Below are 12,285 nucleotides of genomic sequence, written 5' to 3' on the forward strand. Positions count from 1 at the left end.
ACATTTAGATCAAAACCAAGAGCGACGGAGACACAGATACACGTTGAACTGGGTACGTATTAAGTAATTATAATTTATTAGGATAGTACAGAAACGCCTCTTTGACTTAAGTTTAGTTGAACTAATTAGCTTCAAGGTAATGTTAAACTGAAGAAGCTAATGCTAGCACCAATGTAAGTTTGTCAGTGTTAGCCTAGCTAGCACATTGTACTGAGCAGGGGAGTTAAACTGGATTTCTGTCTGTCTGAATGGAACACAGACAGTCAGTCATTCAGGCAGGTGGTGCATGTTGTTTATGGCCCCGTTCGTAAAAGGTACCAGTGAGCCTGCACTGTCCGATCCGGTTTGTTTACGAGTCAAGGCGTCGGCTCCTTATTCAGCCTTGGTTTACCGGAGAGACTCTCTCACAGCTATGGTTTTGTTGGCTGTGGTTTCGATGGAGATCTCAGTATGCTAGGAAGAACTAGGGAATGAAAAAGTACATGACTATTGATGCCTGTTCAAAACAATGCAAACGTCAGTAAATCATTCTTGTTGTTAGTATGGTATGTCGTGATTAATCTGATGTCAAGTTGAGAACTGTTTAATACAGTGTACAAGTGAAACATAATATTACATTTATGTCATACTCAGCTCAAACCCAGTAGGGAGCAAGCTAGAGGTAGTGTTTGCAAAGTGTGATCAATCGTATTTTGTATTCAAGACATTTATTTCTGTAAGACAATATTCTCATTCATCCGAATTAGACTCTGTCACTGTCAACTTTAGTTTTGCAAACGGGAACCGAAATTAGATAACCATGCACTGCATGCCTTTAAATACAACACTACTGATCAGTACTGTTGTCTTTTCTTTTCTCAAAGGGGTCCAGTTAGAGAAAAATTCCTCAACCAAACGTCTGGAACATCATAATGAGTTTTACTGCTTAAACGCACAATATGTAATTTCTGCCACTTATGGTCTCTCAATCAAAACAATAACAAAACACAGGACGTCCAGTAGAGGCTGTGAGCCGAACTGCTGTTAACACTGGCTCAGCTTGTTTCTCTGACAACTTAAGATACAGGCATTCAGCAGGTCTTTATCACGATCTGAATTATCCGCAGAGGTCTCCTCCTCTCCAAAAAAAATGTACATGGGGATTAAAACTGGTAAAAACACTGAATAAAGCAGTTTCATGTAAAAAATCTGTATTTCCCTGGCGCTGTTCAGAAGACACAAGACATAAGGAGGGGCTCTTAACTGAGCTGCTGCTAACATTTGCTCAGCTTACTTCTCTGAAAATTTTAGATACAGACGTTAAACATGTTTTTTACTGGGAGCTGAATTATCTGCAGATGTCTCCTCCTCTCCAAAACAAATGTACATGGGGACTAAAAACTGTAATTAAAGCAGTTTCCTTAAAAAATTGGTGTTTCTCCGACGCTGTTTGGTGGAAAGAGGGTGTCCGGGAGGGGCTGTTAGCCGAGCTGCTGTTAGCCGAGCTGCTGCTAGCGTTTGCTCAGCTTGTTTCTCTGATAACTTAAGATCCTGACGTCTGATGACTAAAATGCCTCATCCAGTTAAAAGATACAGTTAAAAACGACCAAGATCTAAAAAGTATATCATGAAAATGTGGCTAACTGAATAAAAGTCAATTTGTGACAGTTCTGGTGGGCAACCACGATGCCAACGTATTATCTTGTATGTGTATACTCTTTGGTAGACGTCATTGTGACGGACAACCACAACACCGACATTTTATCTTGTATGTGTATACTCTTTGGTAGATGCCTTTGTGGTGGACAATCACAACAAAGTGTAACTTGCATTTTGTCCACTCTGGGGATGATAATGTATGTTTTCAAATTAAGTTTTTCATTTGTTAAAACCAAAGAAACCATTCCTTTGTCAGAAAAATTGCCCTCAAAGCTGTCTTGCTTTTTTTTAGTTGTAAAAAATAAATAAATCATTTGTATAATATTATAATGAAGAATTTGTGAGGAATTATTTACTGCCTTAGTCCAGACGCTATCCTGTTGTTTTAACAATCACAATTGCTACTGTAGGTTTGTGTGAGGTTGCAGCATACATGAAAAGCAACAGTGTCCACAATTTATGCATAGTGGCACAAATCGTTATTGCACGTTTCAGATTTGAGACTGATAGACAGACAGAAGAACTGACCAACAGTGACTTGTACTAGCTGCTGTTTGCAGTTTTAAAAAAAAAAAGACTTCTGATACATTAGAAATTATTCTGATTGTAATTGTTTTTGTCACAATGCAGGTGGACCACTCGTGACTGTGGACAATGAAAGTCCATCAATGCTTCAGAGTAACAAAAATGCAGCAGCACCTGAGGGGAGCAGAGGCCCCTCACTGTTGTCAGTCTACGGACTCTGACTAAATCAACAAATAAACAACATGGAACACAATCACCTCTCACCTACACAAACACACCATGACACACACACCATCAGATCAGAGTACTTTTTTTTTTTTTTAACATCTTTTTATCTGTTTATCTCATACCCCAATAATATATGTTTAGTTTATGGTGCAGAAGTTGACTGTACGACATTTAAGTGTATAATTTTTGTTATTAGATTTGAAACCTAGTCATGACTTTTTTTAAGCGGAGACAGGTTTAGTATGTTTTCACACACACACACACACACACACACACACACACACACACACACACACACTCACAAAACAAATAAATGAATGAATGAATGAAAAAAGTAATTCTGTTAAGACTTTTGAATACTGATGTATTATCAAACGTTACCATGTTTTAGTCAATTCCAATAGTGAAGTAAATTATCAAAGTCATCCTAGTGACCACAGTGGTCCAGTTACCCAGGAATTTTGAGTGGAAGAGTTACAGGAATGTTGTGTCATAATGTTATTATTATAATGTTGATTAATGTTAAAACATGTTAATGAAATGTTACCACAAAACATTTGAATAATGTTTTGAATAATGTTTTTAAAGCATGTTATCCTACTCTAAAATAATAACATTCTGGGTACATTAAAAAAACAACAACTTGCCACTGAAAACATTTTTAGGAATGTTAGGGTATAATGTTCTAACATTATTATCACTAAACATTTTAAGAAGGCTATCACCAAACATTTATAGAGAACGTTATCCTAGAATATTCTGGGAACAAAAAAAACTTTCTGTTGATGACATTATTAGAACATTGCATGTAACATTCTCAGAACGTATTTGGAACAAAAAAAATTCCAGCTGGGCTAATGGCATTGCTGCCTTTACAATATTTCATTTCATCAGTCTGAGAAGTAGAATTGTTACATTCACTTTCATTGCCTGTGCAGGCTGTAGAAAAGAGCACAACCCAAATCTATTTCATTTGTCTTGAGTTACTTGATACTTGTTTTCATTATTAACAGAGGACTGTTGAATTTTCTATATCCAAGTACTATGTGCAATGACTTTACAGCCAATATAGTTTCTCTTCTTTATATTTGAAAGTTGCACTTCTGCTTGAGAGAATGAAGAATGTCATATGTAAGTTGTTATAAACAGTCCATATCTAATTATTGGTCATTTGGTTTGTTGTCTTTTGTGAAAAAGCAAGGCCATATTCTTGTTTCTTTTATGAGACTTGATTTTAAGATAAATAAATAAAACATAATAAAGACATGTATCATATCACAACAGTTAAATTTCAGTCTGTATTGCATGTTCCACCTTAATACCATTCTATAATAACAGGTTAATAGATGTTTCCACCAGGGGTATATAATGAGTTTGGAAATTTTAGAGAAACCCTTACATAATGCATTACACTTTAGCTATTGAGTTGATTTTAGTCAACTCAATCTACTGTAGATTGAGTTGACTAAAACAATTTAGATGACTAAAATATGACTAAAACTAAATGGAATTTTAGTCAGAAGACTATGACTAAAACTAAAACTAAATTTGCTGTCAAAATTAATACTGGTGATATTGACCCTGATAGACTCCACTTTCTCTGTAAAGTAATTTCAAAATTTCTCACAGTCAGCATCACATTCAGCAGGAACATTTGGAGGGTCTGGATTAACCTGTTGATTGATAAACTTGAATAAAAACCTAGGATTACGCTGATTAGCATTATGTTGTAATGAAGTAGAAGCTTTTTCATTGCCACATAGTGGAACTGAAGACTGCTTTTCTTCCACCTCCGTTCAGCATTCCTGCACTCTTTTACAGCTATGAATACTTTCAGTTAATCAAGGTTGCAACTTACGATTTGCTTTATCTCTGTTTTTAAGGGGAGCAATGCTATCCAAAGTTGATGAGCATAAATAATTCAAGCAACTAGGTCATTAAGGTGGGGAATTTTCAGAATTTCCATTGTATAGTGGCTAAAAAGTGCACAAAACTTAGGTCCACTTTGTTCATTAAGACCGCATGTGCACAAATACCCTGCCTTGGAGTTTTTGCCCTTGACGTTATTGATCACACACCTTTATTGATTGACTAAACTTACTACAGCCACAACAGTCTGGTTTTCACCCGGGTCACAGCACAATTACAGCTGCAGTTTCAGTCATTGATAGCACTGTCTCCTCCCTGGATAAAAAACAATTTTGTGCTGTTCTCTTCATTGACCTGTCAAAAGCATTTGATACCGTTGACCATAAAATCCTACTTCATAAACTACAGTCTATAAGTTTAGATGAAGCCACACTTAATTGGTTTCACTCTTACCTTACAGAGAGAACCCAGACTGATGTTGCTGATGTTTCTCAATCGAGCCCTCTTACCATCAGAAATGGGTTGCCACAGGGGTCTATCCTTGGTCCACTGCTGTTTACATTATACATAAACAACATTATTCTTCCTAATCAACACTTCAATGTCCTTTTTTTTTCAGATGATACAATTTTCTATGCCCCAAGCTCCCCCCCACCCAGCCCAGGCCTTGACTTGTCTTCAGTCTGCTTTTGACACTTTCCAAATATAAATCCTTAATCACAGACTAGTTTTAAATGCAGAAAAGACCAAGTACATGGTATTCTCCACCAAAAGTGACTCTGACTATTCTACCATTAAAACGTTAAATTGCACCCATATTACTCTTGCTGAGTCATACAAATACTTAGGCATTTGGCTTGACAGCAGACTATAATTCAAGATTCATATTCAACATTTGACTCAGAAATTAAAAATCAAACTAAGCTTCTTGTATAGAGTTAAAGGTTGTCTGTCTTCTTCCAACCGTAAGTACCGTCTGTATTGTCATACTGCCCCATCTACACTTCAGCAATTAAACCCTGTGTATCATAGTTGTTCACATCGTTATCACATTATCACATCATTCGGTCTCTGTATCACAAGATTGGTTGGACTTCCTTACAATCAAGAAGAAATAACCATCTCATGTTATTCATCTATCAAGCTCTACTGTTGAAGCTTCCAAACTACCTCACATCTCCTCTCTCATTTAAATCTAGTAACTACAGTACACCATCCAGTAACTACTTAACCTCAGATATCCCTCATGTTCGCACTAATGTTGGCAGCACTAGTTTCAGGTACTATGCACCTTTTAAATGGAATGAACTGCAAAATGCTCTTAAACTTAGTCTTACATTCTTCTTTGAGATTTTAAAGCTTTATTGTCTGATGTTTTTTTTTTTATAATTCTTGTATCTGCTTTTATTTATTCCTTTGGTTTCTTTTATTGTGTAGTTGTGTTGTTTCTGTCTGCTAATTGTGTTCTTGTCTTATGAATGTTTCTTGTTCTCAGGTGTCTCTTGGAAAAGAGATCTTAAGAGTCTCAATGAGACTGCCTCATTAAATAAAAATAAAGTTCACACAAAGCTTAAAAAAAATAGATAAAAATTAATGCTCACAATAAAAACAATTAAAACTCAGAGTGAAGACAAACTGGGAAAAAGGGAGGCAGCCACCTTGTCGCACAATCGTATAGTATTATGTGATAAATGTGTTTTTGTGAATTCCCTGAATCTTTGTAACAGAGTTGGAGAGAGCAATATTAGTATGACACACAGAGCAACAATGGCCACATTATGGGAAAGACATCCAGTTAAAATAAACTGGAATTTTCCTTTAAGTATCAAAGCAGAGTACTTTTGTGCACACAGCAGTAGCAACATCAAAACTGGTTAAAATACTGCATTTCTATACCTATCCAAGTTCATATTGATAATTGAAAGCAAACTAAAATATTCCCTTTACTTATCAAAGGCATAAATCTCTATTTTGACCACTCAGAAATTAAAACGTATACTTACATTATTTTTAAACTATAGTCTTGATGATGTCCTGAGGTAACCCTTTTTTTGAAAGCCACAGAGTTTTTGTCCCTACAGTCTTTAAAGCTCAGTAAAAAAAAAAAAAAAAAAAAAAAAAGTACAGTAAGTGATTGTTATGTCATTAGGTGCTTAATGAAATGCACTTGACCCACTTGATGTTCTTATTACCTTTCCTTGTTTGCATTTTGCAGTAATCTCACATGTATTCAAAAAAACTTAGCTATATTTACAGTGTTTTAGATTTGGATGTTAATTATGTTCATCAATTTTTATTAATATCCTATTTAACAGCCAGCTGTCCCCAGAGGATTTGGCCCAGGTTCCTGCTAACTCCACTTCTAACATCTTGAACCGTCTCATGGTCAGTTATGACCCAAGAATAAGGCCTAACTTTCAAGGTAATACCACAAACTACACAGGTAAGTGGTGACAAACATTTCTTTTTAGCACAAAGATTGCCACACAGGAACAAGTCAGAATGTATTCTTTTGTATCCATCAAAAGGATAGGTTCACAATATTTCAAGCCTGTCTTAATAGTCAGAGGCCCATATGCACATTGTGTAGTTTATCTTGCTGTAATCATTCCTCCTGTTCATACTGTCCATTAAAAGATAATTTCCTAATGGGCAAAAGCCAAAGTTCTCGTTCTGTGCAAAAATATGTTCCTAAGTTTGCCTGAAGTTAAGTTTAGGCTTCCAGAGTTCAGACTAAGCAGCAACTACCACAGTTTGAGGCTGCATCTGATGTGGGAGTACTTACAAATGCAATGCCACTGACTGCTACTGGATGTTGGCTCCAACTGATTCCCATTCAAAAAGCGTCAACTTCCCTCTAGTAATACTAAGTCATCATCATTTTTTCAATGAATCATTATACCACTTTTCTAAACAGAGTGCTCAACAACACAGTATTAAACAGTAAAACAATGAGGGCATAGCAAAATAAGAAAAAGTAGTTAATATTTAAGAAAAGGCTATCCGATAAAAGCGAGTCTTAAGAAGTGGTTTAAAAGACGCTAAAGAGTTGGCTAGCCTGTGAGTCACGTCCGCCTACCAAGATGGCTGCCAAGGACATTGCTCGTAGTTTGTTGGTCGCTCCATGTCTAGAGTAACAGCTGTCTCAGTGTCTCATATGAGGATACAATGTTCAAACAGAAAACAAGTGTTCCTAGAATCTACAACAGAAACTGTGGAATGAAGCCAGTCTGACAACAGCTGTAAGTAATAGAAAGTGTAAATGCTCACGTTGGACTGTGTAAACACTATTTCAGAATTTGAGTGAGATGACAGAATCCTGTAGGTAGAGTAAGATGTTGAATTTTATATTGTGAGTTTGAGGTCTGAATTCCTTAGATTTGATCATTTTGTCTAATTGCTGCAGTGAGTGGCTCAATTCAAATAGCAAATGGTGAGGAGGAGAGAAAGTGGGTATCCTTGTCTGGTTCCCTGGAAGTGTTAAAGTCTGTGAAGCCATTTGTGGTGACAGTGGCTTTAGGTGAAGTGTAAAGTACTCTTATCCAGTGGATGAATGAGTTTCCAAAACCAAATTTGTGTAATATGTTGTAAGAAGGTCCAATTAACTTTATTGAATGCTTTCTCTGCATCCAGTGATGTAATGATTTTTTTAGTTTGTTGTGTAAAGTGAATTATGTTAAAATGTCTGCAAATATAATTTGAAGCATGTCTATCTTAATAAAACCTGTTTGATCCAGATGAATTAAGATAGGAGTGACTGTCTCTAATGTGGTGGCCAGCATTGACGATTTTCAAGTCAGCATTCCTAAGTTAAAGAGGACAGTAACAGGATGGTAAAGATGGGTCTTTATGAGGTTTCAGCAGAACTGATATGCCAACTGTATTCATGTTGGGAAGGATTTGGGATTTGCTTTTTTTTTCTAAAGTCAGTCTATAAAAGAGAGGGAATGATATGTTCCAGAGGTGCTTATAGAATTGAGCAGGGAAGCCGTCGGATCCAGGTGATTTGGTTTTTGCCATTTGGATGAGGGCTTTAAAGAGTTCATTTGATCATAGCGGTGCATCCAGAGGGTCAGTTTCTTTTTAGATAGTTTAGGTTATTCCAGGTTGTTGAGAAATGTCCGTACTTCTGGGTCGGGTTCATCGTCTAAGGTGTATAAATTGCTGCAAAATGGGGTGCTGGGTTTTTTGGTACCACAGAGGAACTCTATCTTGTATAATAGGTGGCGACCTCCGGCTGGCGCCATTGCCATTGTCTTGCCACTTCCTGCTATAGTCATGTCCGCCATGTTGACTCTCTTGTCACCCACCCACACACATACACACACACATACACACACCTGCATGTCCGTTTAACCGTGTACAGTTGTTCTATGTCTCTTTGCTTAGGTAGTTGCAGTTGTAGTACAGTGATTTGGTGACTTAAGTGTTTGTTACTTTGTTAATTCTTGCTGAGGATAATAAATTCTGTTATACATTTAAAGAGAAGTCTTCTGTGATTATTGTGTTTACTTACTGTGATAAGAGGCTGATTGAGAGAGTCAGAGCTCAAACTCAAACTTGCTTTGTTCACCTGTGAATGTTGATATCCATCAGATTATTAGCATTCTAAGTGAACTCTTTTATGAGACTACCTCACTGTCTGGTTATTGGTTCCTGTTTGTGGAAGGTGTCCTGTTATTATTTAATTCACATTAATAATTTTATTAACTTTAATAATGTATAATTATCTTTGATAATTATTAATTATTGCTAATAACCAGCCATGCTCCTTCCAGCTCCGACATTGTGTATGTGCACTTGGTATCCATCCCTCTTTTCTCTTTCATATGCACACACGTGTGCACACACATAAAGTGGCTGCCAAATGTTTACTTTATTGAATATGTATTTGCTGACTTGCCTGAAACCAAACTTTTATCATGAACTTTTCTCTAATTTTTACATTTTATTTTACTTACCTACTTAACTATAAATCTGAGACCAAAGTTACTATTTAAAATTTACATTTCATAGAGTGTCACAATAAAAGTTACAAACACAAATGTATAAAAGCCTGTAGGTAATGTGTTACTCTGTTTTAACCAACTATCTGTTATAAGGTTTTCAAATCTCATCTGGGATTCTGTAGCTCTGTGCTTCTTTCAGTTGTTGGTTTGGGCAACACAAATGAAGAGTTTCATGACAGAGCCACAGCAATGCTCAAACCTACCTTTGAATCATCTCAAAAGCTTCTACTAGTATTATTATTTTATTTATTTTAAATAATGTCCATGTCATGGTCCACTAAAAGGAGAGAGATGGTATTAGAATAAATATTTTTCCCACTAATTAATTTCAAAGATGAACGTTTAGATTGATTACGGATCGCTCTTATTAGCTAAGCTCAGCTGTTTCTGACCCTTAGGTTCTTCTTTAAAAAGGATCAGATGTCTTACTTCACTTTGGGAGGAGGTATCACCAACAGTAATAGTTGTTTAATTAAACAACATATCTGAGCAACAATCACAAATTAGCAAACACCTCACACCTGAAATTAAAATATAATATCAACTGACTGATGTTAGTTTTGTCGTTGTCAATTCTGTGATATCTGAAACATTGAAACTCTAAATAGCCTAGTGATCACTTCAGATTGACCACCATTCATTCATCACTGACTTCACTGCTGCTGTCGGGCTGCTGCTACAATTGTCAGAAAACAGCGTCAAACAGCTTGAAGTTGAGAGTTGCTAGATCATCAGGTCGGGTATCCCCCATATCCTGCTCTTTCACTCTTTATCATAATAACATAGATCTTACTGTTAACATTACGTGGAGTTAAAACTGAGAGATCATTTGAGATCTGTAAAAATACTGGTAGGAACAATCCAGCAACACCTTCACATTGGTAGGGAAATGTCCTTACTGTCCGTATCTAAATCTATGCCCATAGTAGGGGGAAACTACTATGATCTTCAGCAAAGTAAAATAATACACTTCAAGTGAAAAATATATCCAATCAAAAGCATCTAAAAAACATCTAAAAACTAATACATTTAAAATAAACAGGGCATCTGTAGAGTAGCAGTGACTCATTAATGTGGCAGCAGATCCACTGCATTTACTGTAAAATAATCAACAATCAAATATGTGTCATTGTGTCAAGACCTTGTTATGACTCATGTTAAGGCTCCTGCCAGTTGTTTTTATGAAGAAAGGAAATAATTAAACAGTGGACATTGTTTTAGAAGAAGGAAAAAGGGGAGATGTTGAGATAAAGTAAGAGAGAGGGAGAGAAGATTTAAGGCAGAGGAGGAAACAGCATGAGAGCAGAGAGAACATGAGGAGTATGCGTGGTTGATTTGCTCTGTGAAGCTTCAAGCTACAACCAGATGTCCTTCACTTCTCGTACACACACACATACACACAGAGACTCATTCACACCACAGTAGACACTTATACTGCAGTTGCAACTATGTACTTGTGCACTGACGCTCACACTATATGACTAAGAAAAAGTCTCTTGAATTGTACTGCAGTTACACATAGGAGTGTGGAGAGCCTGTGCTAAGGGTGTACCAGCAGAGATCTTAAGGCAAGTGTGACCTGAAAACTGCACGAAAGGTAATCCCTTTGACATGCTTTTGGTGGGGGTGGGTTCTTTTATTTACTTTTTTTTAGATAGTTGCACAACTTCTTTATATAAACTTTGTACGTATGTATCACATCTATTACTGAACTAAGCTCCTCTCCCAAGCATCTTCCTGGTCAATGTAAGATCTCTGGTTAACAAAATGGATGAGATAAAACTCCAACTACGCACCCAAAAGAACATACAACTGCTGCACCCTGATTTTTACGAATCTGGACACCACAACCTACTGTAAAGGGATATTACTAAAGCCAAACAGGCATACAACTCGCAGGTCGAGGACCTGTTTCACAAACACAAACCCCAAGTGCCTTTTTTTTTTATCCTTTTTATCCTCCTCTTGCGATGTCTCCTAGAAGCCACAGGACGCTTTTCATTGTATGTCTTCTCTAAGTAACTAAGTAAGTAAACTTTATTGATAAAGCACCTTTCAAAACCAGAGTTACAAGGTGCTTTACAATGCAAATAAAAACAAGAGAAAAATAAAGTAGAATAAAAGTAAGTAACAACACATAATATCAATATAAAAACAATAAAAGCATAATAACTGCACAGAAGTCAGAAGAATTATACACTATATAATGACAATAAACTTGAATTGAATTGAATTGAATTGAATTGAACTGAACAGTGCAGTATTATCCTAAACTTTCATGTTTTTTGTGTTTTCATTTGACTTATTTTAACTAAAAAATGTAGATTTTATTTGGTGTGATGGAGGTACTTACTATTAAATAAATGTAAAAACATACATCTTTAGTTTGTAAACTGTAATCTCACGCTTCTTTGTATGAAAACAAAAAATGTTGCAGTTTAGTTTTGCTTCACCAGTTGGAAATGTTACACACTTTGAAAATGCTGCCCACAATCAAAGATCAATTGTTAGTATGTTCTTGTCAATTGTGTTTCAAATGTGTTTGTAATTTCACTTCATCTTAAAAGCATATTTCATGTTATTTCAAGAAACTTACACCTTCACACTGCTGTATTGAAGCATGTTTGTCATCCTCCTTATCCTACAGACCATAAAAATGATGAAGTTGTTCTCGGTTCACCTTTTTAATAGTACATCTGCAACACCTTCTTTTGAAAAATACAGTGGATAAATCGATTTATGGATAGGGCGGCTAGGCTTTTACCAAGGGGGTCTGGGGAGAGGATATTTTTTTTTAAATGGCCCCAAAATGTCTGTCATGAATTCAGTAGCAATAGGTGTAAAATCATCACAACTTCATATAGTTTGTATTAAGCACAGATACAATATGACTTGTGAACCTCTAAAACTAAAAATGTCATAAAATCATTTAGTTTATGCCTAGTATGAGTAATAGGCCTATGTCATAAAATTCGGTATTAATTTTAACTGAAAGCTTAAACAACTCCCACTCGCT

General features: G+C 36.1%; 1 protein-coding gene across 1 annotated transcript in view; it reads left to right on the forward strand.

The window, feature by feature from the left end:
* LOC137179669 (glycine receptor subunit beta-like) overlaps nucleotides 1-12,285 on the forward strand; it is a 64,096-nt gene that overhangs the window by 23,377 nt on the left and 28,434 nt on the right. The window contains exon 3 of the mRNA XM_067584523.1: nucleotides 6,576-6,682. Coding sequence (XP_067440624.1) covers nucleotides 6,576-6,682 — 107 coding nt within the window. The remainder of the gene's footprint in view (nucleotides 1-6,575; nucleotides 6,683-12,285) is intronic.

Source organism: Thunnus thynnus, chromosome 3 (genome assembly GCF_963924715.1).
Source record: "Thunnus thynnus chromosome 3, fThuThy2.1, whole genome shotgun sequence".
NCBI lineage: Eukaryota > Metazoa > Chordata > Actinopteri > Scombriformes > Scombridae > Thunnus > Thunnus thynnus.